At 38.2% G+C, this 26,255-nt stretch overlaps 4 protein-coding genes across 10 annotated transcripts; 3 read left to right on the top strand and 1 right to left on the bottom strand.

Annotated features, from left to right (window-relative positions):
• The first annotated feature begins 1,611 nt into the window (after positions 1-1,611).
• On the top strand, positions 1,612-5,893 carry enoph1 (enolase-phosphatase 1). Its single transcript, XM_085168575.1, has 6 exons — positions 1,612-1,925; positions 3,397-3,498; positions 3,804-4,006; positions 4,183-4,315; positions 4,532-4,655; positions 4,966-5,893. Exons 1-6 carry the CDS (start codon positions 1,842-1,844, stop codon positions 5,103-5,105), a joined length of 786 nt encoding a protein of 261 aa, XP_085024701.1. The 5' UTR covers positions 1,612-1,841; the 3' UTR covers positions 5,106-5,893.
• A 726-nt stretch (positions 5,894-6,619) lies between these two features.
• On the top strand, positions 6,620-15,137 carry hnrnpd (heterogeneous nuclear ribonucleoprotein D). Of its 5 annotated transcripts, XR_014875373.1 has the most exons (9): positions 6,620-7,134; positions 8,565-8,733; positions 9,081-9,242; positions 9,351-9,482; positions 12,198-12,294; positions 13,065-13,220; positions 13,304-13,397; positions 13,747-13,848; positions 14,653-15,137. XR_014875373.1 is itself a non-coding variant. In XM_085168574.1 (8 exons), exons 1-7 carry the CDS (start codon positions 6,968-6,970, stop codon positions 13,369-13,371), a joined length of 951 nt encoding a protein of 316 aa, XP_085024700.1. In that variant the 5' UTR covers positions 6,620-6,967; the 3' UTR covers positions 13,372-13,397; positions 14,653-15,137. The 5 variants fall into 5 exon arrangements, 3 of the variants coding, with proteins under 3 accessions (XP_085024700.1, XP_085024699.1, XP_085024698.1); XR_014875372.1 differs by having other exon boundaries at positions 13,304-13,848; XM_085168574.1 differs by lacking the exon at positions 13,747-13,848.
• Positions 14,968-17,799, bottom strand: LOC146513904 (vesicle-associated membrane protein 8). 3 transcript variants are annotated; one of them, XM_085168577.1, is made up of 4 exons: positions 17,670-17,799; positions 17,240-17,321; positions 16,688-16,858; positions 14,968-15,545 (listed from the first exon to the last, which is right to left on the bottom strand). In XM_085168577.1, the coding sequence occupies exons 2-4, from the start codon at positions 17,240-17,242 to the stop codon at positions 15,408-15,410; spliced, it is 312 nt and encodes a 103-aa protein (XP_085024703.1). In that variant the 5' UTR covers positions 17,243-17,321; positions 17,670-17,799; the 3' UTR covers positions 14,968-15,407. The 3 variants fall into 3 exon arrangements, with proteins under 3 accessions (XP_085024703.1, XP_085024704.1, XP_085024705.1); XM_085168578.1 differs by having other exon boundaries at positions 17,240-17,279; positions 17,670-17,782; XM_085168579.1 differs by lacking the exon at positions 17,240-17,321 and having other exon boundaries at positions 17,670-17,791.
• Positions 17,800-19,736: 1,937 nt separating this feature from the next.
• mat2al (methionine adenosyltransferase II, alpha-like) lies at positions 19,737-25,800 on the top strand. The gene is made up of 10 exons (XM_085168571.1): positions 19,737-19,879; positions 20,063-20,158; positions 21,535-21,612; positions 22,007-22,129; positions 22,229-22,341; positions 23,058-23,201; positions 23,311-23,529; positions 23,624-23,806; positions 23,927-24,060; positions 24,140-25,800. Exons 1-10 carry the CDS (start codon positions 19,873-19,875, stop codon positions 24,240-24,242), a joined length of 1,200 nt encoding a protein of 399 aa, XP_085024697.1. The 5' UTR covers positions 19,737-19,872; the 3' UTR covers positions 24,243-25,800.
• The last annotated feature ends 455 nt before the right edge of the window (positions 25,801-26,255 follow it).

Below are 26,255 nucleotides of genomic sequence, written 5' to 3'. Positions count from 1 at the left end.
GAACACAAACCTGCAAAAACATTCTCTTTGCTTCCACAAAGCAAATTTGTGGAAAGCAGAGGCCACTAAACTTATCATGTTCTCCTTTATGAGGGTTTCTGGGTCGTCACTGAGATAAACAATTAGCACCTTCAGTACACAAGCTCTTTTAGTTTAAATGGCATCTTACTGCCACAAAGAAGAGGGCGATGTATAAGATTATTGTTGTATTGTGCAGCAAACAACACTAGTAAAAAAAAAACTACAGTAAGAAACACAAAAAGTAATCACTGGAAAGTCCACAATACCCAAAACTTTAAATAGTTTCTGCAGCTGAAAGTATCACTTTAAACAGTTTAAATCTTAGGTTTAGGGAGATTTTTCCAAATCTACTTACTTTGTAAAAAAAATCTTGTGAGAAAAGGTTATTATAGAAAGAATAACAGGAAGAAACACCAAAAGTTATATCACCCAAAAATAACCCACACAGAATTCTAGCTGCTGCTTGAATTTGGATGTCAGTGGTGATGCAGGCAAACTCTGCTTCCACCTGCAAACATTTAAGAATTACAGTAAAATGTGAAAAAGGTGTTTGGTGGACCACAACAATATGATGTAGGAAAATAATAACAACAATGAAATCCATGAAATGCATTTTTATTTCCTGATTCATTTTAGTTAAAACAATGTGAAATAATCAGAAGTGGGAGTGGTGCTCTTTCTTAACTGCAAATCCAATTTGAAAATTGCAATTTGAAAATTGCAATTTCCAGCTCTGGATAAATATTCATGAAAAATTTGAACACTTTACAAATTTTTTTTTTTTTTTTTAATGGAGTAATCAAGACAATATAATGATAATAATACCTCACGCTCAGAAAAGAGAGCTGGCCACCTTCTTTTGAAATCAGCAATGAAAAGCTTGTCTTTAATCACCCTGCCAGGAATCTACTGATCTCTGCAATGTCTGATCAACATGTGATCTACATAGGTAACTTTGGAGTGCATTCCAAGCTTTAAAGCTTTCAAAAAAGAGATGTGCTGTAATAACATATTAACCAAACTTGTGGTTATAAAATAGAAAATGTACAACAAGCCCTATTTTAGTTTTACAGCACTAACTACAGTAAAACATTACAATAATAGCTGATTCATTACATGTCAAACTCAAGACCACTATCATAGTATTTATTTATAAGACTGGTGAAAGTGTATATGAGTTGAAAAGTTTCATAGAGACTTAAAATCAGCTCATCAGCTCTGTGCAGACTTATTCACCTTTGCTAATTAGATATTTGTGTTAATGATCAGTTAACAGGTGTACCTTATACTACTACCTCTGCGTTACAGTGTTGCACTGGCATAGCTTCAGTATTGCTGTTGTAGGACAAATAAAACACTTTCATACACTTTCGCACATTTCTTTATACTGACATAAATGTTAACCAATAAATAATACCAAATGCAAAACATGCTTTCATTTAATAAAATGGCACAGACAACTAAACTGAGTGTTGGAATATCGATTTTAAATAACGTTTTAAACAAATAAACAAATTCTTATTGTTGTTTTACTTGTTGTTCATTATTAAGGTACTGCCGCCTACTGGCGTGGAGTCTGAACTGACGGAGCTGGCCATGTGTGCATATTACTGCCCTGTGTGTTAGCTGTGAAGTGATTGCTAGTTAGTGGCTTACCACCAGATAAATTTGTTAGCGCGTGCATAATCTGTAGTCTGCTTAATCTGTTAGTCTTGTAAAAACAGCGAGGACCGGGTACAGCCTGGTTCTTCCACCGCGGTGCTGCTAATTAGTAAGCTAACGTCAGCTAACAAGAGCCGTTGCAGACTCACCCAGTAAAAATGGCCACTGTTTCTATTCCTGCCTGCAGTAGTGCCCTGCTGCTCGACATTGAAGGCACCACCACACCGATTACATTTGTGAAGGTAAGCAGCGTGAAATGCAAACGAAGTCTGCACGGTTGTGCGGCTATGCTAACAGCTGCCTGTCACCGGTAGCACACATCTAAACCAACAAAACTTCACAGGGTCTCTCTATCTCCTGAATATAATGCAGTTTTATTGATTTGCTTCTACAACTTTTGTCCTTTTATTGTTTCGTCCATATTTGCTTTATATAACCAGAAATACCATTTGACAACGAACACACCTAACGCTGCGTTCATGTCATACAAGAAGTGTTGTAATTAGGAGTTTCATGTAATGTTTTTACTTTTATGGAAGCCTCTTTGCTTTGTGTCTTAGAATACGGAAGTGCGTTAGAAATAGACATGGACATGTGAAGTCAGGCCAGTTTTCTAATTACTGTTTAGCGTCACGAAGTATGCAGCTGTTGGAAGTCAGTGATGTAGAGGTCAATTCCCGCTCTAGATCATTCCACACGGCGTGAAGAAACATGACAGTTTATTATGGTTCAGCGGTGGCAGTGTGTTGGCAGTCAGTGGGGGAGGTATGGACAGTCCGTCTACCTGCAGACGGTCCACACCGTCTGTCCACTGTCCATACACTATCTGTGTGTTGTCAAATGGAGGTAGTGTCCAAAGTATGTACCAGTCTGTGTGCTACTCTTGCTTGTGCTGTTGTTGGGCCTTCAGCATGAAGTTAAGACCAAATGTTAAAACCAGTATAAAGTGTCCTCTGTATTTGACTTTTTTTTTCTTCTTCACTTAAATCTTTGTGTTTTCACACATCTCCCATGCCTGGTGAAGTCTCCTGTTGCTCCTGACCACGTTCTGACTCACTGGTTTACCAGTCACCATTCACAATGCTCATCAACATTGAGCTACACATTGTTGGGTTTTTCAAGAACTACATTGATCCACATTTGCGTAGGTTAAAGAAACTCCTCTCTGGGTAGGTAAATGTCTGTGCGAACAGACACAACAGCTGTACCATAAATGAAGGACAAGGCTTTTAAAACGGGAATCAATAAACATTGTTCTGTTGGTATTTTCCAACTAGAGAGACTGAATTAGAGCCTAACCGATATAAGATGTCTAAGAACAACATGGTGATTTAACAATCCCATTTTCAAGTTCATCGGCTTTCCAACACGGGAAACAATCATATTTCTCTAACGTTTGTTGTATGTTGTTATTCATTTACTCATGTATGGTGCCTGACTGCTCAGATCAGCTGGTTGTTGTTTGTTGCATTGTAAGTCTTTGTAAGGCCCCCTGGTGGACAAACTGTGGACATCAACTCTGGTTGAAGGATGTTTCTCCCATCTCTTCTGTAGTTTCTGTTATTAAAATTTAAATGTATTCACTGCTATAAATACAGATTGGCAGATAGGTGATATCGGTCTGCTGACAAAATCACTCAGGCTCTAGTGTGGGTTTTATGTTTTATTTATTTATTTATTTTTGCTGTCACGTGTCCATATTTTCATTTCTAGGATATCCTTTTTCCGTACATCAAAGAGCATCTTGAGGATTACCTGTCCACTCACTGGGAAGAAGACGAGTGCAAACAAGATGTTCATCTACTAAAGAAACAGGTAGCTAGCAAACATGTTTTTAAGTGTGATTTCCTACTGGAAGAATGAAATCCAGGCTGTTACTCAGCCTGGCAGGAATGCAGTTTGTTATTTATCAGCAGCCAATGAACAAAGGAGGGAAAACCTTTATTTGGGTACTGAAGAATTCTTACATATTCAGCTTCTATCCTTTATTTTCTGAATTGCTTGCCTTTTTTTTTTTTTTTTTTTTTTAATGAATATTGTCACACCTGTTTTAATCCACCAAGTAAACCAGGGAACATGCCTTAGTGCTCTTTTAACAAAAAGGCTGACTGTCACGGCAGATTGAAGAGGACATGAAACAGAACCGGGCGTGTCCTGTGCACACTGTGGACCAGACAGTTCACACAGATGAGGAGAAGGCCATTAGGGAAGTAGTAGAAAATGTTCTGTGGCAGATGGCAGCAGACAGGAAGTCCACAGCACTCAAACAGTTTCAGGGTCACATGTGGAGGGCAGCTTATGCATCTGGGAGAATCAAAGGCGAGTAAGTACACTGATCATTTTCCTCACTTTTAAAATTCATATACGCTTTACTCAGGTTTGGGTCATAATTTGGTTTGTTTGTCAGAAGTAGAGATAACCCCCCACCCCACAAAAAACAAAACAAAAAAACATAATAATATGCTGCTTTTTTTTCCCCCCATCCCTTTTTAAAATCAGGGTCTATCAGGATGTAGTTCCATCTATCAGAACATGGAGAGCACGTGGCCTGAAAGTCTACATCTACTCTTCTGGAAGCGTGGAGGCACAGAAACTTCTATTTGGATACTCTGTTGAAGGAGATCTTCTAGAAGTTTGTTCCCCTTTCCTACTTTAATGCAAACACAACCTTTGCTTGCACATAGTTTCTATTTTTATTTTATTTAATTTTGTCTATTTATTTTTTTATAAGAAGGTAAAATATTTGTATTGGAGGGGCTGTTAATGGCTAAAACAAATTGTAAGCTCTTGTTGTTTTTGTTATTGATATTGTCTAATCTGATGGTTTGATTTTTTTTTTTCTTTTCAGTTATTCGACGGTCACTTTGACACCAGTATAGGGGCTAAAGTGGACGCAAAGAGCTATGAGAGAATTGCAGAGAGGATTGGCTGTCAGCCTGAGGAAATCACATTCCTGACAGACGTCACCCGGGGTAAGTATGTTAGCAATGATAATATTCTCCGTTTGGTCTGGTGTTTGTCTGCTAGTAAGATAACATAAAGACTACCAGGATGAATAGATCGGTGGGACGAAGGCAGTGCTCGGCAAAGTGAGGCTTTGTGAAACACTGAAATGTTCAAAGTAGTCGTTTTGTGTTGAGGTTTTGAATCCGTCTGATGCTCGTCTTCAAAGAGACTCCTATTGGCCGCTTTTGTTTATTGTCACGTCTTGATAATAATATTCTGTTAAGGGCAAAAAACAGTGTACTTTCTTTTTTAACGTGACTGCATTTGTCATTGCAGAGGCCAAAGCGGCAGAAGAAGCCGGCATTAATGTTGTGGTGGTGGTCAGGCCTGGAAACATGGAGCTGACAGATGAGGAGAGGGGCCATTATAACCTCATTACCTCCTTTAGCCAACTTCAGCTTACAGGACATGCTTAACAAAGTGCGTAGACGGATGACTTCGTGATGACCTCTCCTCTTTTTTTGCCCCCACCTTTTTTGCAATTCTAGTGTTTTATTGTTTTGAGGTTGTTGTCTTTTTTTCTTCCACATTGATGGGTGACGAGGGACTGGCGATGCTGCTGGGACTGCTGGCAATCAATGGGGCTGATCATGAAATTCCAGTCTTTAAAGGTGGCTCACTATCCAGTTCTTTCAGGATGCTTTTCTCATCAATAGAAACGGATGCACCACGCATTATAGGAACACAAATGGGACGTCAATGTCACTGGACCATTTGATTGAATGGGAAGCTGTTGCTTTACATTTACAAGCCTGAAGGAAACTGCACATGACATGTGAGACTAGCTTTTTACCTTTTAGATGAACTGTATTTGACTGCCACTCTCCAAATGTATATGCGTGAACTGTATTTCTTAACCATTTTGTAAATGTTCATGTACCATTTTCCTTCCTCTCTACCCAAACAAATGTGTCGCAGACGTATGAAGTCCTGTGCAGTGAGTGAACTGTCTCGTTTTAGAAAGTATAATTACAGTATAGATGCACTCAGCAGAATGAGAGTCTTCATTTGAAACTTTGTTTGAATGTCTTAATTAACCCCCTCACAGGTGAATGGTGTCTATTTAAATGTGCCATACTTGTTGTTCATTTGTAATGTTGATCTTGGGAAGTGAAAATACTGAAACATTGCCAGACTTTGTGTGAAACATTGTTGGTATTATTCAGGAAATGGACTTCTAATAAATGCCTTGTCTCCCCCAGAAGCCTGTCTTCTTCTTCTTCTTCAGTCCAAACTGATCTTAAAAAGTGCTTCCAAATTGAACCGTAAGGATCACAAATGGCTAAACCACAAAAAAGAAAGGAAAACAAAAAAAACCTTAAAGGTGCAATTTAAAATTGGTGCTTTGATAAGTAGCTTGTGTCAACATAACACTGGTTTGTCCCAATAGGTAAGTGATTTTAACAAGCGGCAGAAACATGCGTCTTCAGAAAACCTTGAATTTTTGCTCAGGATTACTTAATAAAATGACAAAAGTCTGGCTCCTTGGAAGAAAAATATAAATAAATGAAGGGTGAGACTTTTGCACAGTACTGTAGTCATGACATTAATTAATTAATTTTTAGGACTGTTAGATTCTGCATCTTATGATATTCTTTAACATGCTGATGGGTGGGTTGGTTATTTGATTCATCAGTCATGATGAATCTACTTTTTGTCTTTGGTGTATTATTGACCAAAGATTTGTTCAGAGTATAAATTACTAACTGAAAAATGTCTTTTACATAATTCTACTTTAGTATTTTGCTTTTTGGTTTGCTCTGTTCCTTATTTTTTGCCTCAATTATTTCCTCTTTTTCATCTGTATTTTTGCAAACGCCTCTACAAAAAAGAGGAAATTAAGCCCAAAATGTACTATTTGTTACATAAAGAAGGGGGCGCGGTCTAGCTTTCACGTCGGTTTGACAGCCGTTTTTAACCGACGAAGAAGAAATGACGGCGACGAAAACAAAGCGACGCTCATAAGTCACCTCTCAATATTATCGTAACTTCAACCTATTTTTTTTTTTCATACCGAGCGGTGTTTTCTCCAAATTCATACTAACCCCACATTGGATTCACGTAACCCAACCAGTTAGCTTGTTCTAACTAGCGACGGACATTTTATTTAACAGCATATGATATCAAAATATTAGCCAGCGACTAGCCTGTCATCAGTTAGTTGACAGAAGCCAGACAGTTAGCTTAGCTCCAGCAGAGATATCTGACGTAGCTTTGATTTCAGAGCCCTTTAGGGGTGAAACTTTAGTTTAAGTCTTGTTCCAGAAAAAGCCGAAACATGTCGGATGATTATGAATTAAGCGACGACCCGAACATGATGAGAATGGAGGAGGATGGAGAGGCGAACAGTGACGACCCGATGTCAGCAGCGGGGGACTGTGGCCTTATGGGGGGCGAGGCCGAAGGATCAAGGATCGACGCCAGTAAAAACGAGGAGGATGAAGGGTATGGTGATGATGAAGGGTGGATAAACTCAGGTTCACTGTTGATAATCGAAAAGATGCTGTAGCTGCAGGACCGGATCTTTGCAGGACCTGGCATTGTTATTGTTGGGTACTACTTTATTCATTAGGAGGGGTGAATATTTAACAAGCATTCATGAACTAAACATTACACTAGAACGATTTCCGAGGTGTTTGAGTGTTACCGGTTTGCTATTTTAAAAGCTTGGGTTTTAAAAGGAAATGTTAGACTAAAGTAAGTGATATTGTCGAATATCATTTACTTTTGAATGTTTGTTATTATTTTCAGTTTTCTGTTTAGAAAAACAGCTTTGCCTGTTGTTCAGAAAATCAAAGTACGGATGCATATACAGAGTATTGGTTTGTTATTGTCCTGTGGTGTGACAGAAAATGATGCAAAGAATAGGGCGAAGTATAGGCAGATTATCCGTTTTAGCGACGCTCAATGGGAGCAGCAAAAAGAAGAAGATTGCATTAGGTTACTATTCATTGATATTGGCTAATAATTAGCAAATGTTTAAGTGTTGGCAATATCAATCAAAAGTGGAGCTAATGGTTCCAAAATTGTATGAAGAGCATACATTACAGTGCAGGATTTTTGTTTCCCTTTTTAGAAAAGGTGGGAAATAAAACCCAAAATAAAGTCACAAGACTTACAAAATATATATATCGCCATCAGCTGTGAGTCACAGTGCCTTTATATCAACCTGGTCACTGAATCCCTTAATTAAAAAGAATTAGAACAGGTTCAATTTAGGGAATATCTTAACATTTTATCACTGCAGTTGTAAACAAAACCATCTTTCTTGATAATAACACTGCACTGGTTGGTTGCAGGTCTACAGTACTTCACTGGTGGATTTATATGCATGGTTTTCCTTGCAATAAAGTGATTGACTGATTCTGATATAGAAAGGGGTTTCGGACTTACACCATTTAAAAATCACCATCACTTTAAAATAACACAACAATTACCCCGCGTTTTATGATTATAGTTGAATTTACTCAAGAATAAATACATTTCTCTTTATCAAATGGTCACAAACAACAGAAAGATGTTAACAGGCGTCTGTTAAGAAAGGGAACAGATTCTTTGCCCTATTTTAATATGGACAAAACATGTTTATATGTGAAGGCCCATTTTGAGCTAGGAAAAACCCTTGTATGTGTTCACATTTTGGTTTCACATAAAAGATGAAATCAGGTCCTCATTAGTCACCTAATGAATGGAGGATCTGCTGTGTTTGATGAATTGATGACAAATTACTTACTAAGCAAGTTACATAGATTACTTGTAGCAAATGAGGGGACCTTTGAGCAGCCCAGCTGTTTAAAGAAGCTTGCATATATATCTTATAAAGTAGTCTCAACAGATAGACACCACCTGCTTATTTTTGTGTGATTTGTCAACAGGAAGATGTTTGTTGGAGGCCTCAGCTGGGACACGACTAAGAAGGACCTGAAAGATTACTTTTCAAAGTTTGGGGAAGTGGTAGACTGCACGTTAAAGCTGGACCCCATGACTGGACGGTCAAGGGGTTTTGGGTTTGTGCTCTTCAAAGAACCTGAAAGTGTTGATAAGGTATTATCCTGTTCACATAAGTGGATGTGTGTGGTTTTTTTAAATTACCAGTGAATTTGCTTTTCTAACAGACATTAACTTGCTGTGATTGTGCAGTTTCATGTCTGTGTGGGTGTTTTTTTTTTTCAGTTTTATTTAATTATTAGCAGAAAATTTTCGGCCTTTTTTGTCTTATAGACTTAAATTAGAGTGAATGTAACTATACTACTGCGCGGTTTATGAATAAAACCTATAAAGTTTGATGTCAATGATACCCAAACAATCAAACATCCGTTCCGCTAAATCAAGATGAAAGATGAAATATTCACATATGTAAATTTTTGTCAATGGTCTATATTGCTTTACAGGTTGCCTCACAGAAAGAACATAAACTTAATGGGAAGGTGATCGACCCCAAAAAAGCCAAGGCCATGAAGAGCAAGGAGCCAGTAAAGAAGATCTTTGTTGGTGGCCTCTCTCCTGACACTCCTGAAGAGAAAGTCAGAGAGTATTTTGGTGCCTTCGGAGAGGTGAGTGACTTATGAAAATTAAATTTTGTTTGATCTTTTTCCCCACTTGTTCTGTGTGGCTCTGCAGGGCTCCTATTTGCCCATTAAATTATGTCTTAATGTGAACAGGTGGAGTCCGTTGAGCTTCCCATGGAGAACAAAACAAACAAAAGGAGAGGCTTCTGTTTCATCACATTCAAGGAGGAGGAGCCAGTAAAGAAGATCATGGAGAAAAAGTACCACAATATTGGATTAAGCAAGGTACAGTCCTTTTCTTTTAGGTCTTATATTATGTGTTTTTATTTTTCAGAATTTCCCCCCTTTTTATATGTAGAAAAAAGTCTGCGATGCATATGTTGAAAAGCTGTATGTCTTCTCTCACTCAGTCTCTCCCTACCGTTCTGTCTCTACTACAAATAAATAAATGAAACATTAATACATTAATTTAAAAAAAAAAAACCTGTTAGTTTACCTGAACTGAGGCCACTCTCATTGTCTTATCAAAGCAGCCAGACTCCACTTATAAATTTTCTGTCACAGAGCAACCTGTTGCTTTACTGCTGCATCAAAAGGTTCGTTTGTGTGACTTTGGTGTTTTAACATGATAATTATGAATCAAACTAAGGTGTTAAACACCAGAGCCACACAGCAGCGACGTGACAGCAACTAAAGCAGCCCTGTTCTTTTCAAATGTAGATAATGTGGCTAACATAATTGTTAGCTTTGACTGTATACACAGATTGCGTGTCAAAGCTCTGGGGGAAAAGAAATGCTGAGGAATGACAGTGACTTTGTGGAATTTTTACAGACAGATTAGTAACCTTTTAAAAAGCACTGTGTGGGTGTTACTTTTTATGCTTCAGTGCACTTAAACTCATCTGGCTTTCTGTTAGCATTTACATCTGTTTGCTTCTTTTCTAATCTCTGTACTCATTCAAATTCACAATAACTGTGCACTCATGGGTATATTTTTTGGTTTCTGTTGTCAGACAAGAGAACTACTTTGAAACATTGACTTTAATGTGGTCCATTACTAACGGAGAGCTGTTTACCAAGAGGCTGCTCTCCACCAATGAAATTTTGATTTTTGTAACTGCAGCACTTTGTTGGACAAACTTTGCATTTATATATGTGAAAAAACAAAGATCGTGCAGAGAATTTGGCTGTATTTTAAAGTAAGAGTGGTGTGCAGGGAGAAAGTTGGAAGCTACAGCGTGTCTCATTCTGGTCTACTTTGACAGCAGTATAGTCTACTAAATGAGCTGGGCTGCTTCTAACTGTCACTCACAGACCCTTCTTTAAAGGGGCAGATGCACAACCAATCCTAATTTAATTTAAAGCTACAGACACTGAAATTGGAACGTAATTGAAATGGATATATATATATATATATATATATATATTAGGGGTGCAACGATACACAAAACTCACGGTTCGGTTCGATACTTTGGTGTCACGGTTCGATATTTTTTCGATACAAAAAAATGTTCATGCCTTTTTAATTTGTCATTTATTAAAGATTTACGCTGACAGCACTAGTGGGGACACAACGAATATGACTGCACATTACGCCGACATCATCCTAGTGCAAAGACAAGTGGAAGCAGACAAAAACAACAAGCACGCATGCTACAAACTTTACCCGAGTCATTTAGACAGCCATTAGCGCATGATTCTCCTTATGGGGACCTGATATGTTTAATATGCTGCTGAGAATATAGCCCAGAAGAAGCGTATAGTATAGCTTTTATTTTGGAAAGAGCCATTTCTCTGTAATAAACTCTCTTTTCCAAAGATGAGTGATTCCTCAATCAGATACAGGGCTCGCAAAATCGCTAGCCCGACGTCCCGGGGCTAGCGATTTTTCCAGTCGGGCTACCAAAATCTATCTCTGCCGTGCCCGTCGGGCTATCGTAGGAAGGAAAAATATATGTCAATGCTTTTGCATTCTTTCGGAAATGTAGCTGGGTAATTATGTCATTGGCATCGGTGAGCCACTGTCAATATGTGACATATTGAAATCGCGTTTGAATTTGCGCTTGTTTTTTGCTTTCACTTTGCAATCGCGCGAACTGTGTATAGAGAGTGACAGCACTGATTGGTGAGTGATGATAATTTGCGCACCAATTCTTCTGACATCATCTTATCAATCGTTAGCTTACTATGCAAACATGACAAGTGAAATCTCCTGCAGCAAGCTTAAACATGTGAGAGGTTGATCGTGCAGAGAATCGCTGAGCGTTATGTGAGTGCGTGTGTAAAAGCAGCAGGATATATATTTTAGTTCTGCTGAGCCAAATAAGACAGGTCAGGGTGAAGAAGTGACAGCCAAAGAAAAGCTTACCACAAAACGGAAAAGTTATGACAAATCAGACTATAAGGCAAAAAGAGAGTGCAGCTTTATGGTTTCATGGACAAAAGAATTTCTGTGGCTGCAATATGACGAGCTGAATAACCAGGGCTGCACATAAGTGGTCTGCAGGTGCGCATTCGCTGTCAAAATAAAAAACGCGCACAAGATAAGAAGTTGCAACGCATGTTTGCATACATAAGATTTACTGGAGGAGGACAGACATTTGTTTAGAACTCTTAAAGATGTCGAAGAAGCTCCTTTAAGCAATTACTTTGGTGTTCCTCCACCTCCAAGAAATGTCAGAAGGAGTCCGAACCACAAAAGAAGCGCGTATTCTCGGAAAAGTGGTTGCAGGAGGTGAGCTGGCTTCAAACAAATGATGAACGCACAGAGATTTGGTGCAGAATGTGCCGTGAAAATTTAATAAATGACAACCTAAAATAAATATATATATATAGATATAGATATATAGATATATAGATATAGATATGTGTATATGAAGAGAGAGAGAGATTTATATATATATACATATAAAATGTGTACGAACATGGAAGACTAATGTGATGTGAATTTGTGGTGAATTATGGGACCTTAATTTGACTTAATCTGGTAATTTCTTATAGTGTGAAATAAAAGTGGCGATGTCTAAGGAGCAGTACCAACAGCAGCAGTATTGGGGTGGCAGAGGAGGATATTCATCTAGGTCTCGGGGAAGAGGTGGTGAGTGTAGACTGTTTTGCATAACTTCTTGCAGGTAAAGATATTTTTAAAGCTTACTTGTACAAACTGTGCAAAAAAGTATTTTCTGTTCTTAAAGATAACAAAGTTTTCTCCTCTGTTAGACTTGTTATGTAAATGTGATGGTAAAACAGTAATTAAAAAACAAACAAACTAAAAACACACACATACAAAATTCTTAACTGATTTCAATTTCTGGGATGTAAATCACAAAATTAGCAGTTAAGTCTGCTCTCAATCTAACAGTCTGATTTAATAATAGAAGATGAGGTTTGAGGCAGCACGGTGGCACGGTGGTTAGCACTGTTGCCGCACAGCAAGAAGGTCCTGAGTTCAATTCCACCATCAGGCCGGGGTCTTTCTGTGTGGAGTTTGCATGTTCTCCCCGTGTTTGCGTGGGTTCCCTCCGGGTACTCCGGCTTCCTCCCACCGTCCAAAGACATGCAGCTTGTGGGGATAGGTTAATTGGATAATCCAAATTGCCACTAGGTGTGAATGTGCGAGTGAATGACAGTGTGAATGGTTGTCTGTCTCTGTGTGTTGGCCCTGCGACAGACTGGCGACCTGTCCAGGGTGTACCCTGCCTCTCGCCCTATGACAGCTGGGATAGGCTCCAGCGCCCCCCGCGACCCTGAAAAGGATAAGCGGAAGCGAATGGATGGATGGAAGATGAGGTTTGACTGTTTTGTTTTTAGTTTGAAACACAGGTCAGTTTATGTCAACTTGGTGTCTGTTTTTTGTTTTCATTTCAGGCCCAAATCAAAATTGGAACCAGGGTTATGGCAACTACTGGAATCAAGGCTATGGAAATTATGGCAACTATGGTTACAGTAATCAAGGCTATGGAGGATATGGTGGCTATGATTACTCTGGTTACAACAACTATTATGGCTATGGTGACTACAACAGTGAGTATAGTTTTACGGCCAGTTTTTTTCTACTTTTGAAACAATACAAACGTGTGAAATTCCCACTTTGTTCACATGTGTAGATCAATCTGGTGGTTATGGCAAGTCGCCACGGCGTGGTGGTCACACGAACAGTTACAAGCCGTATTAATAGGGGAAACCCTCCTCTTGAAATAGGTATGTAATAGTACATATATACTTTTTTGCTTTTAAACTTAAAGTAGTTTTATATTTACTTTGATGTTTGGTAACATTATGCATAATTTCCTCCATAAATTTCTTTTTCTCAGCACCCTGAAGTGCTTTACAGTAGTGGTAACATAGAGGCTACGCTCTTGTGGCGATTATTTTAACAGCCGGCTTCTGCTGCCTCTTTTGCATCTTCTCTTTTTTTTTTTTAAACTGTAAAGTTAACAGGTAATGTACTGCTACTACAGTAAATGGATGCCAAAGTTAAGGATGTGCAAGGAAACAGAAGGAAGTATGTTGTCTCCTAACTCTGACATACCTTGTTTGTACCTGCCAGCGGAGCTTCCTTGCAGGCCATGAGCTGACTCCCAGATACTCTCAGGGCCCGCTCAATGCGGACCGGGTATGAGAAGCATACGCTCTCGAATGCTGCCATTTGGTATGGTCTTCCAACATCCTGTATCAGCATTTCTAAACTAAACAATATGGGACACGTCCAGCTTTGTCATCTTTCTTTCCATTTTTTAATTTCTTTGCAATTGTTTGTAATGTAAAACGTAAAATATACATATGTAATTGTCATTTTTTACAGGCCCTTACTCCCCCACAAGTAATAATTATAAATCTGAAAAAATAACTTTGTTTTTTAAAGGATACATACAGCTTTCTCTGGACTTTCCAGTTCCTAATGTTAATATATGCATCCCTAATCTTAATTAAAATGCTTGTTTCTTTATTTAGCTCTTGTAGCCAGTAGTCCATGAGCTAAAACCTGGTTCGTATTTGGACTCTACTGTGCTGGGGGATAAAGTGCTTTAATTTGTGTACATGTATTGTTCTGTTTTGTGTTACTCACAGCGATGGAAAAGGCTCCTCCTTTTGTTAATTTTCCTGTAACAAATTTTCCTCTTATAACCTTTGGTAAAATGAGAAGAATCAAAGTGTCACTACATCTCCAGAAAATTTGCATGTAATGCTTTCTTTAATGTGTATTTTTGACCAATCTGAACATTTCTTCCATTTAGTATTTTGGCTTTGACTTCTTCAATTTAATGCACTTCAAGATCTCTAGCTTAACTTTCTAACTTTTTATGTAATATGTTAAAATAATCAGTTTGTTTTTTTTCTTATAGTTTTTTTTTTTATTACATTGGACATTATAAACACAGGGGATTCCTATTGTTTTGCAATCTTACCCTCTTTGTTTGTCTATAGCTGATTTATTGTTGTTTGTTTTTCATAGGTTTCAGAGTGATGAAAGTCTACCGTGCGCTGTTGGAGCGTTGGCCAGAGAGATGATGGTATCCAGCAAAGATTACTTAGCTAGTTGTAAGACAGTAATTGAAGAACACCGAGACCTACAGTACATTTTCTCCTATACCTACTGAGTATTTCATTGTTATGCATTTATTTGGATTGCTGCAACGTTTGATCAGTTTGCTTTCCTCATCCCTTCGTTTTTTGTACTTATGTCCAAATGCTAACTTGTGAACTGCTTCATATATTCCATGACTGAAATGTAACATTGGTTGGAACAAATCACTCACATATTCAGTAATGTGGTAGCAAAGATACAAAATGTGTTATTACAATTTATTATCTTTATCATAGTCATCAATCATATATTAAATATGTTATTACAGAGTTTGACAGTCATAAACATACAATATATATACAGTGTATTGGACATGAAGAAATGCGACAAATAAAAATAAACACTCATTTGAATTTCTGTTCCATTAATAGAGTGGTTTTATGTCACACACGTAAGACTGTTGGAGTGTTAAAGTATTTCAGCTAACTTGATATCACTTCAATCTCTGCTGCCCTCAATTTCTTTTTCACATTATGTTGTCACAAAATAACATAATCAACAATCATTAGCCCTTTAAATTTACATGTCTTTGCTTAAGCCGAAGTGATCACTTGCAAGAGTAATTCAAATGCCGGTAAGCGCCATGTTTGTAGCTTTCAGCCTTGAGTAGGTAAACTTGGAATTTATATAACGTGTGTGGCAGCAAGGATGATGAGGATGATGATGATCAGCACAATCACACCGATTAGGATCATCATTTTAACATTTTTCCACCAGTATTTTCTGGCCACCCTCGTGGATGTTCTCTGGAATGAGTCAGCCTGAAAAGAAAAAAAACTGCCAAATTAAACCCTGATATTTGAGGAAGCACATGCATCGTTTAAAGACGAGCAATCTCCAGAAGCCCTATAAAGCATCAACCATTTGCAAGCTTTAGAGATGAACACGAGGGTTTCTGATTGAGTGATTACAAAGTGATGAAGAATGATGAATGGATAATTAAAACATCCATCCATCCATTCGCTTCCGCTTATCCTTTTCAGGGTTGCTGGAGCCTATCCCAGCTGTCATAGGGCGAGAGGCGGGGTACAACCTGGACAGGTCCAACACACAGGGACAGACAACCATTTGCACATTCACACCTAGTGGCAATTTGGATTATTCCAATTAACCTATCCCCACAAGCTGCATGTCTTTGGACGGTGGGAGGAAGCCGGAGTACCCGGAGGGAACCCACGTAAACACAGGGAGAACATGCAAACTCCACACAGAAAGACCCCGGCCTGATGGTGGAATTGAACTCAGGACCTTCTTGCTGTGCGGCAACAGTGATAACTGTGCTAACCACTGTGCCACCGTGCTGCCCTGATAATTAAAACAGGAACCCTAAAATATTAGAAGAACAAACTGAATCTTTATTGCCCAAGGATGGTTACATGTTTTGCAAAGATGTAAATGTGCATGAAATACTGAAATATTAAGTATCTAGCGAGAACAAGTTACCATACATATATAAATAATTGAGATGAAATAGATACTCAACTAAAGGGGTGACAGCAGTAGTGTATAACTGTTTAAACATCCTAGCTAAAAGTAACAATAAAACATTTAAAAGTGGGTGAGCGGTAAAAAAGAAATGAATAGCTGAAACAGGTAGCAATATGTGGGTTATTTTACAAATTTGGTCTGTAAATGAAAGTAAAAGAAAACAAAGGTTTATAGGGGAACTGGAAACTGCTAGTTTCCCTAATCAGACAACAAACTGTAAAGGTTGGGAAACTGCTTTAGTGTCAAATAAGGCATTTTATTATCACTATATGTATCAGGAGCAGGATCTTCTTTTTAAAAGAAGCTTTACCTTATGAACAAAAAGCATAAATATGCTTTGTAGCACAGCTAAACATATATGATAAAAGATAAAATGGCTTCAAGCCTCCCCCCCCCCCCACGATCAGATACTTACAGATGCCTGCAGGTCATCCGTCTTGCCAATCAGATCATCTAATCTGTCGCCTCTCTCCAGCACTTTGTTGATGTTGTCTGTCAGAATAACTTTAACCTCATTTACCTGACCTTGCACTTGGTTAAGCTTAGAGGCCGGAACAGCGGGAGTTGGTTGAGAATGTTGGTCAGCCTGTGAAAAATGGTGGAAATTGATTCACTTTTAGTGCTGTTGGTCCCTTATCCAAACATTTACTACCATGTGTATGCCACTACAGGTCTGCCGGGCAAATGGCGGTGTTACAGTCCCTGTATAAGTTATTTCTAAGAACCAAACCTTACTTCCTGCAACTGTGCTAACAGGAAAAAGTGCTGTCAAGTGTCGGTAAGTTTACCAAGGCCTGTGTCACTGCCAGATGAGCACCAGTGTCACAAAGTAAATTTTGCTTACAAATTTTTGATACGGGATTGTTCAATAATGTCAAGATTGACATCAAGTCACCCTCAGTCATCAATAGAAGAGCAGTATATTAGGCAAAAATGAAGTTATAGTCTAAAAATAGCATCGACTTACCATAGCAACACTGTTTCCTGGTCAAAACAGCAAAACCCAGCTTCGAACAAAAAAAGGAAATCTTCAGACGAGTTCAGTCCAACTAATTTAATAAACAAACATAGAGATCTGTGTTTCGGGTCATACAGCAAAAGCTGGACAAACGTTTCCTGAAGGTTGCACCTCTTCACAGTTACTTATTAACTAACAGCTGCCTCAATCAAAGTCTCACTGTTTTACCAGAACAAGTCGCCATCACCAGAGAGAACTAAATTTAGTCGAACATGAACATGCAGTACTTTCATTTCCTGCTTTTGAGGAACTAGGCTGCTATATGATCACTACATAAGAGCAAAAACAGCCACCCTGTTTAGTTATTACAGACAAAGAAGATTGAAGTTAAGCTGGTAAATAAGTGTCTACTGGTTTTAGTTCTGTGTGGTTTACATACCATCAGCTGTCAGAGTGGTAAATGCAGGCCAGTGTTGAGCTGATATGTCTGGGCAAAGTACTCTGTGTTTGCGGCAGAGGGATATTTGCAAGGCAATAAAGGGGTGTATTCACTCGGTTGCTCCACTTCATTTCCTCATCCTGTGTTGTGCAGTTTGTTATTTCACCAGTGTAGCAGCCCACACATGACAGTTTCAAAGTTCTGTTGTGAAATTATGCTTCATTCTTACATATTCAAGTGTCGGCTTAGTGCAGGTTAGCCCCTTTTTATGTAATTACTAGAAAACTTTTGAAAATATGTTATATAAAACAGGTCACAAGACACACCATTTACCAGTGTCTGTAAGCTGTCTCATCAATGTATCATATCTATTTCTGGTGATTTTTGCATGGCCTTTGCCTTTTTAAATCATCTTCGGTGTCGAATATGTCATGCAAACATTGATAAAGTTCCTCATAGGTAATTTTGTATCGCTTCTTGCCAATCAGCAATCTCTTTAGCCATTTCATATAAAATGCAATAGACACCCTTTAAACCTTTTTAGCTATTAATATATATATATGTTTATATTTATTTGTGATTCAGAAATAGAGCTGCAATATGGGATACAAGTTGAATATTATTTTAACAATATAACCGTTAGATTAACACTGTGGGTTAGCCTGCGGGGCCTGGATATGTTATGTGTGTAGGTTTTGTATGTCTTGTTTTCACACCAAATTGTGCTTAATTTACAGTTTTGTTTTGTTTTTTTGCTGTTTCTGCTTTCTTTCCCCACAGTGCAACACAGTAGTGTTTGTGTGCATGTGTGTTCATTTGTGTGTCATGTTTCTGCTGAAAGGACAAGGAATAACTGAAGATTGTGTAGCAGTCAAAGAAAAATAAAGCATTAATAACACATAAATACTGAAGCCATTCAACCATTAATTCTATTTACTGAGCTCAGGATGTACTTCATTAATGAAGAGGATCTGGGTGTGAGTTGTGGGAACTGATCATTGGGAGGGAGAATGCTTGCCAAATACTAACAGTAGCTGTGGATTACTGAAGTGGAAATAATAAAGACAAATCTTTAAGTTTAAGTGTGCATCAATGCTGGCTTGCTTGAAGTCACTGGTACAAAAAAAGGTAGCCTTAGACTGAAAGGGATAGGACAGATACAGGTTGGTTACTTGCCAGATGAAGTAATGGGTAGGACTGCAAACTGAGGGGTAAAAGGAAGCAGGTGTGTGAATGGGTGTGGCTACAGATCATGGGTTAGTGCAGATAAGTGAATCAGGTGACTGGGTGAGGAGCAAAGTCTGATGGCATCTGGTGGACAGATGGAGAACACCGGAGAGGAGCTAAAAGAGTGAATACTGAACAGCTAAATCACAGAAGAAACTAATATTACAAGTCTTTGCATTACTAAACATTATGTTTCTTTTCTTTAATATGAAGCATTAAAACAAGTTGTATCCATGTGTCTTAATAGGCTTATCCAGCTACAATCACAATGCAAGCAAGTATTCATAAATAGTTGAGTTACACACAGTAAGAGATTTGAGTAAATTGCCTCTGTGTATTTCTCTTTGGAGCGCATGCTTTTATAGAACCAGCGTTTTGTCTGTAGTTTTATTATTACATGATGAACAATTAATCTAGAAAACGTGGCTCTAGAAAACTTTACATTGGGGCAAAGAGGTCTAGGCAGTCTCGCACATGTCTCTTCAGTGAAGTAGTAAAAATCCCCTTTATAGAGTCAACAAAATATCCACAAAAACACTTTAAAACGATTTATTCTAATATAATCTCTTCTAAGAAAACAAAACCGATTTTTGGTAGGTAAGTTAAAACAGTTAGTTTTTAAAAGTAACTTTTAAGGACATAAAAGTGTAAGTGGGGTGTGGGTTCAGCTGGTGGGCACCTGTAGATCCGCCCCTGCCCTGTTAAGTGGCTCAGTCTAAATATATTCCATATAATTTTAGAAGCTGGGAATGTGTTTTCTAGAAAAGTCTTCATTTGTTAGCCCAAAGCTGTGAGATACATGGAGTGGGAGTGACAAGTTCAATATAATAAAGAAAATGCGTCCCAACAGTGCCATCTTGAGGCTGCCCGAGCTTGCAAACATTCCTTCTTCAGCCATTACAGCTGTTTGCAGATCCTGAAACGGAAATTGCTTCTACGGTGTGCTGATTTATCATGTTTTCCTGCACGACTACTGATGAAAGGTTTTATCAGTTGCTTTCTAGAGTTTCTAAATCACAATTATCTTCAACCTTCAGAGTTAATCATTGCTTTATATAACCAGCGTCGGCGAACATCACAGGCAGCTTTCACTTTATAAAGCAAACCTACATCGGTACGATTGTCCTTTGCTTCATTTTGACCCACTGAATTCAACTTTTCTGCAGCGACTGTCGACGAGCAGAAGATGAACCAAGGTAGCGGAACCCGCAGCGGGAAGACTTTCCTGTTCACGTCCGAGTCTGTTGGAGAAGGACACTCCGGTAGGCTAATGTGCTGTACTCATGTCTCACTGTGTAACGAACAATGTCCAGCTAGACATTCACACATGGATGTATCAGAGACACTTGGACATGTCTGGACATGCACACATACATTGTCTGTCCTTGTAACTCACTTACCACAGCCGTGATGTTAGCAAACTACACAAGTGTATGGAAGATCATTTTACTCAAAATTGATCAGTTATTTCCGTTAAATGAGAATATGAATGTTAAAATATTCTAAAATTTATTTTTGCGGCAGAATAATTAAATTTTATGTTCAAAATTCAAAATTTAAAAAATATGAATAAAATGAGAACCTTAAACAATTAAGATTTTTTTTATAACTAACACTAGAGCGTGAAATATAATTTAAACCAAAGTTGAAATTAAATATGCAAATTGCCAAAAATGTGACATAATTTTTTTTTTTAAATAGTTTTAATATTTTGTGGGGATAGGTTAATTGGATAATCCAAATTGCCATTAGGTGTGAATGTGCGAGTGAATGTGAGCGCGAATGGTTGTCTGTCCCTGTGTGTTGGACCTGTCCAGGGTGTACCCCGCCTCTCGCCCTATGACAGCTGGGATAGGCTCCAGCGCCCCCCGCGACCCTGAAAAGGATAAGCGGAAGCGAATGGATGGATGGATGTTTTAATTATCCATTCATCATTCTTCATCACTTTGTAATCACTCAATCAGAAACCCTCGTGTTCATCTCTAAAGCTTGCAAATGGTTGATGCTTTTTAGGGCTTCTGGAGATTGCTCGTCTTTAAACGATGCATGTGCTTCCTCAAATATCAGGGTTTAATTTGGCAGTTTTTTTTCTTTTCAGGCTGACTCATTCCAGAGAACATCCACGAGGGTGGCCAGAAAATACTGGTGGAAAAATGTTAAAATGATGATCCTAAGTTTTAATATTTAAACAAGATTGAAGCTTCAATACTAAAAATACTTTAAACATCTTTGGAAAAAAAGAAAAGAAAGCATGATAATCTCAAAAAGTAGGAGGAGAAAAAAAATATTTATTGGAAAAGTTCAGCATTTTAGAAAATATGTTAAGTGGTTTTCTTGGTATGATTAAGTATACAATTATGATGCAAACTAAGTAGCTTGTAGAATCGCCTTTATTAGCAGTGACTTGAAATAATCTATGACTTAATTTTTCATCATTGTGGAGGAATTTTGGCCCACACTTCTTTAATACATCGCTTAGTAAAAATAAACATTGCTATCATATTTTATATATTATTATCCTTCTACAACATATCAGGATTCAAATTGAATACAAATCTGCAGAATGTATTTATTTTATTTCACTTTACTTTATTGTTGCCCAATTAGAATTTTTTACACACTGATTTTGTGTTCACAGATAAAATGTGTGATCAGATTAGTGATGCTGTGCTCGATGCGTACCTAAGTCAAGACCCTGACTCTAAAGTGGCCTGTGGTAAGTTTCCAGTTTTATTAGATTGGTGTGATAACGTTTTCACTATTTAGTAAGATTCCCGTCAGGAATTCAACACAGAAATTCCAAATCATCTGCTATTGTTATGTGAACGATGAGATAAGCAGTTGGAGCATGGATCGTGATGTGTCAGAACTAATAGTACTAACAGATCTTTAGAGTGAATAAAGTTCAATTAGTTTTGAATGTAGCTGCAAAGGTGGGCTAATTTGGTAACTAGTAATTAAACAGTGTTTGCCTTTTAGATCAAAGTTCAGGTCAGCATTTTTCTTCTGGGTGCCTCTTGGATGACGAAATAAATGCAGTTTCAGATAACAAACCATCTTCTTCCTCTCTTCCTGATACTCGCTCACAGTATTCGTTTCAATTTTTACAGAATGTGTGGCAAAGACTGGCATGATTTTACTAGTTGGAGAAGTAACATCCAAAGCCACGGTAGACCTCCAGACAGTCGTGCGAAACACCATTAAGAAGATTGGCTATGATGACTCCTCAAAAGGTAAACTATGGATGGAATTGGTATTCTTTTGATTACGTGATTTTACAGAAAGTCAGAGTCAAAGACTGTTGCTGATATTTTTTCAACTGTGATGTGCAGGCTTTGACTACAAGACCTGCAATGTACTAGTGGCTCTGGAGCCGCAGTGTGCGGAGATCTCAGACTGTGTGTTCGAAGGCAGGGATCAGGAGGATATCGGTGCAGGGGACCAGGTTCAGTATTTGATTTTCGGCCACCATGCTTGAATAAGTATTTTGGAGTTGGGGCTAGGATTAGGAGGCCAATAATAAACACATTAATCCTTTTTTTTTTATGTTTTTGGTTCAGCAGCAAAGGCATAGGAAATTCATAAATCAACAATTTTGTAATTTAAAGATGAAAATATTGAAAAAAGTCATAATTCTGATTGTAACTCTTTTGACATTCAAATACTGAAAACTACCCATAAGAAATGACGTCACAACTTTCATACATACATTTCATTTTTTTGCTATAATATTCATAAGAGATTAATGTGTGTGTGTGTGTGTGTGTGTGTGTGTGTGTGTGTGTGTGTGTGTGTGTGTGTCATGTAACCACAAGGAATTTCCAGTTTTTCAGAAATCGTGAATAAACTGATGATTGGCGCTACTCCCTCGTCTCCCTTTAGAATTTTTAAATGGTGTATTCACCAAAGGACTGTTTGAAAAACTAGATTTTTAGCACTAAATAAAAAATATGGAAAAAGGGGGTCAAGGCATTACCTTGACTACAGGGTTTCATTTACTTGGAATGACTGTGTAAGCTTATTTGTTGAGATATTCAAGTGGCAAACCAAGCAACAACTTATTTGCAAAACACTTCATATTTTTCAGAGACATAATTTGTAAATATTTGCAATTAAAGATTTAAATACAAACTTTTATGTAACTGGCCTTTCACCCTTAAGGGCTTGATGTTTGGCTATGCCACGGATGAGACTGAGGAGTGCATGCCGTTGACCCTGCTTCTGGCTCATAAACTAAACTACAGAATGAAGGCGCTGTCGCGTAATGGAGAGTGTCCTTGGATACAGCCAGACTCCAAATCACAGGTAAGCTTTTTCACAAGGAAAATCTTGCACACTTCATCTTTTTTGTGTTTTTCATTTAATATTATGGATGAAACTATATCCTCTCCGCTTTTTGGTTTCTCTTCTCTAGGTCACCGTGGAGTATCGAGACAACATGGGAGCCATGGAGCCCCTGCGTGTCCACACTGTGGTGATCTCAGTACAGCACAGTCCTGACATCACCCTGGAGGAGATCAGATGCAAACTGATGGAGAAGGTGGTGAAGGCTGTCATTCCTGCCAAGTACCTGGATGATAACACCATCTACCATCTGCTGCCGAGTGGGAAATTCCTTATTGGGGGTCCACAGGTTAGGAATGACTAAAGCCTGGAGAAAATTGTGATTTTCATCCAATGTGAGGGCATGAATGATATGCCTTTTGACATTTTTTATACATCAACAGGGAGATGCGGGACTCACAGGACGTAAAATCATAGTGGACACCTACGGAGGATGGGGTGGGCACGGAGGAGGGGCTTTCTCTGGAAAGGACTATTCCAAAGTAGATCGGTCTGGAGCTTATGCAGCACGTTGGGTAGCCAAGTCACTTGTCAAGGCTGGACTGTGTAGGCGAGCTCTTGTTCAGGTGACAATCGAATGGCATTAAGGGGATCAACGTGTAAAGAAAGTATTTCACTGTTTATTCGCATCACTGTTTTTGTGTCTAACGTGTGATGATTGGTGTCCACTCTGCCATGCTCTTAAGATCTCCTATGCTATTGGTGTGAGCCATCCACTCTCCATCTCAGTGTTTCACTACGGCACATCTAACAGAGACGAAGACGAGCTGCTGCAGATCGTACAGAAGAACTTTGATCTGAGGCCTGGAGTGATTGTGAAGTATGTGCAGTTTGTCCTAGTTGCATCTGATAAAGATAAGAGATTCTTTTATTAACAGTGTAGCACTTCGCTTTTACAGAGAGCTGGGACTGAAGAAGCCAATTTACCAGGCCACTGCCTGCTACGGTCATTTTGGCAGGAAGGAGTTCCCTTGGGAAAAGCCGAAGACTCTGGTGTTTTGAGTTTAGTGTTGAGTGTTTTCTAGTTGTGTCCTAGTAAAGTCCGCTTAGTGTCACATAATCAATAATGACTAAATTCACCTGTTTAAATGTCTTCTCTCTGTTTAAGTGTCTCTTCATTTCTGGCTTCAAACTGCAAAAGCAGTGGCCACCACCTTTTATAACAAAGATTAATTACTATTTTTTTAATTAGAAAAAAAGAAACACATTGATGTATTGTTGTATGATGGTTACTGTAAAACATCTGAAGATAACTGTCACTTTTATACACACTGTCAAAATTCTGAATCTATATCTGTACTATACATTTATTGATTAAAAGGCTGCAATAAAAACAGACTTTTATTATAATATCATGTAACACTAATACACTAATTTGAAATACTTCAAAGATGGAGTGACCAATAAGGTATGATCTGTATCATGTAACCACCCACAAATATATACAGATACTAACCAGTCTGCATATTCACTCTAAAAAAAATGTTGCTTACCAAGAGGACATGAACATCCATCTACTTTTTCCACTTACCCAACTCCGGGTGAACTTATCCCCGACATAGAGAGACAGCCATTCACAGTCCCATTAACACCTATGTGCACGTCTTTGGACTGTAAGAGGAAGCTCGAGAAAACATGCAGGGAAGAGGGTGAACATACAAACTCTACACAGGAAGGCCCCAGCTGGCTCCTGGAGTCAAACCAGGACCTTCTTACTTCTTACTTAGTCCACAGTACCAACTGCCGAGCTGTCCTAGTTATGAACAGTCAAAACAATCATTTTGAGATGCATGGTGAGAACAAACAGTACACTGGCAAGGAGACGTTTATTATACCAGTTGCTAAATTCCAAATGACTCCACAAATGGAGTGATAGTGATGTTCTGCAGATGCCATGCCTGGAGATGGCGCTGTTGCATCATGTGTGGGGTGGATTGACCCTTTGGCCTTGTAGCCACTCTGCTTGGTGAGTAATGTCCCCCAGAGGACATTCTTCTTGTTGATGCTAAAACATGACATACACCCACAGAGTGAACACTTACATCGGGTGTTTCCATGAAAGTGCAGCGCACAGAGAGATGAATAATACCACCATGTTGTCAGATTTCAGTCCAGAGGGGGAGTGAGTTGGAAATGTGGGGAAAAGAGAAAAACATTGATTTAGTGATTCTGACTTTTAAGTTCATGCAAAACTCCCTACATTTTACCATGCAGCTAAAGAACAGCCAGTTTGCAGCAAACTGGATGAAGTTAATGGTCGGGAAGTGTAAAAGCTGAAACGTATGTTTTTTTTTCTTTTCTTCATTTTTATGATCACTGTGCAAAAAAGTATGTGAAAGGAAATCAGTCCACCGAGGGGTGCAGAGGCATGAAGCAGCCACTCTGTCCTCAAGCACAGCCTTGTTTATCTAATGTGTCATTCATGCTAATGGAGAGAACAGGAGGATACTGGGTAACTCGTTATATTAAACCTTTTGAAACAATTAGACTATCATATTTAAAGGAACATAAATCACAATCTTAATATTCTGTAAATAATAGCTTAAAAATCACAGAAATATGTCCTCTTGTAAAACAATTTATCTGGGACATCTTTATCTTTATATCGTCAATACAAAATTATACAATATTTATAATCAAGGAGCTAAATTAATTTGCTGAAATCTAGATTTACATATATTGGATTTATTTATTTAGTAGTCTTTTGTTAGACAGAAGGACATAAAAACACTAACAGTTGCAGTAAGCCAAGTTTTATGCATTGCATAAACAACTGATTCTACCTCATTGCAACATGAGAATTTTGCATAACACACTCTAAATACGGTGTTTAACTTTTCTTTTTATACTAAAAATGTATAATTAATCTTTTGCACTCAGTTTTTAGCTGTGTTGAAACATTAAACTAACAGGTATTGGTAATATGACTGTATTTAGCATTTGTGGTATTATTTTGTCACAAGATTTTTTACTATTGAGTTTAGTTCAGTGGTATATGCTTAAATGATTTTGTTT

This window comes from Neolamprologus multifasciatus, chromosome 7 (genome assembly GCF_963576455.1).
Source record: "Neolamprologus multifasciatus chromosome 7, fNeoMul1.2, whole genome shotgun sequence".
NCBI classification, from domain to species: Eukaryota; Metazoa; Chordata; class Actinopteri; order Cichliformes; family Cichlidae; genus Neolamprologus; species Neolamprologus multifasciatus.
This window is presented reverse-complemented; position numbering and strand designations above follow the sequence as displayed.

Excerpts from the sequence above, each read along its gene's own strand:
- enoph1 (XM_085168575.1), top strand. The coding sequence starts at position 1,842 with ATGGCCACTGTTTCTATTCCTGCCTGCAGTAGTGCCCTGCTGCTCGAC. Across the intron at positions 3,499-3,803 it reads TTCATCTACTAAAGAAACAG|ATTGAAGAGGACATGAAACA; the intron begins GTAGCTAGCAAA and ends CTGTCACGGCAG. Across the intron at positions 4,656-4,965 it reads CCTGACAGACGTCACCCGGG|AGGCCAAAGCGGCAGAAGAA; the intron begins GTAAGTATGTTA and ends TTGTCATTGCAG.
- hnrnpd (XM_085168574.1), top strand. The coding sequence starts at position 6,968 with ATGTCGGATGATTATGAATTAAGCGACGACCCGAACATGATGAGAATG. Across the intron at positions 9,483-12,197 it reads ACAATATTGGATTAAGCAAG|TGTGAAATAAAAGTGGCGAT; the intron begins GTACAGTCCTTT and ends AATTTCTTATAG. Across the intron at positions 13,221-13,303 it reads TGGCTATGGTGACTACAACA|ATCAATCTGGTGGTTATGGC; the intron begins GTGAGTATAGTT and ends TCACATGTGTAG.
- LOC146513904 (XM_085168577.1), bottom strand. Across the intron at positions 15,546-16,687 it reads CGGATGACCTGCAGGCATCT|GCTGACTCATTCCAGAGAAC; the intron begins GTAAGTATCTGA and ends TTTTCTTTTCAG.
- mat2al (XM_085168571.1), top strand. Across the intron at positions 23,202-23,310 it reads AGCCAGACTCCAAATCACAG|GTCACCGTGGAGTATCGAGA; the intron begins GTAAGCTTTTTC and ends TCTCTTCTCTAG. Across the intron at positions 23,530-23,623 it reads TCCTTATTGGGGGTCCACAG|GGAGATGCGGGACTCACAGG; the intron begins GTTAGGAATGAC and ends ATACATCAACAG.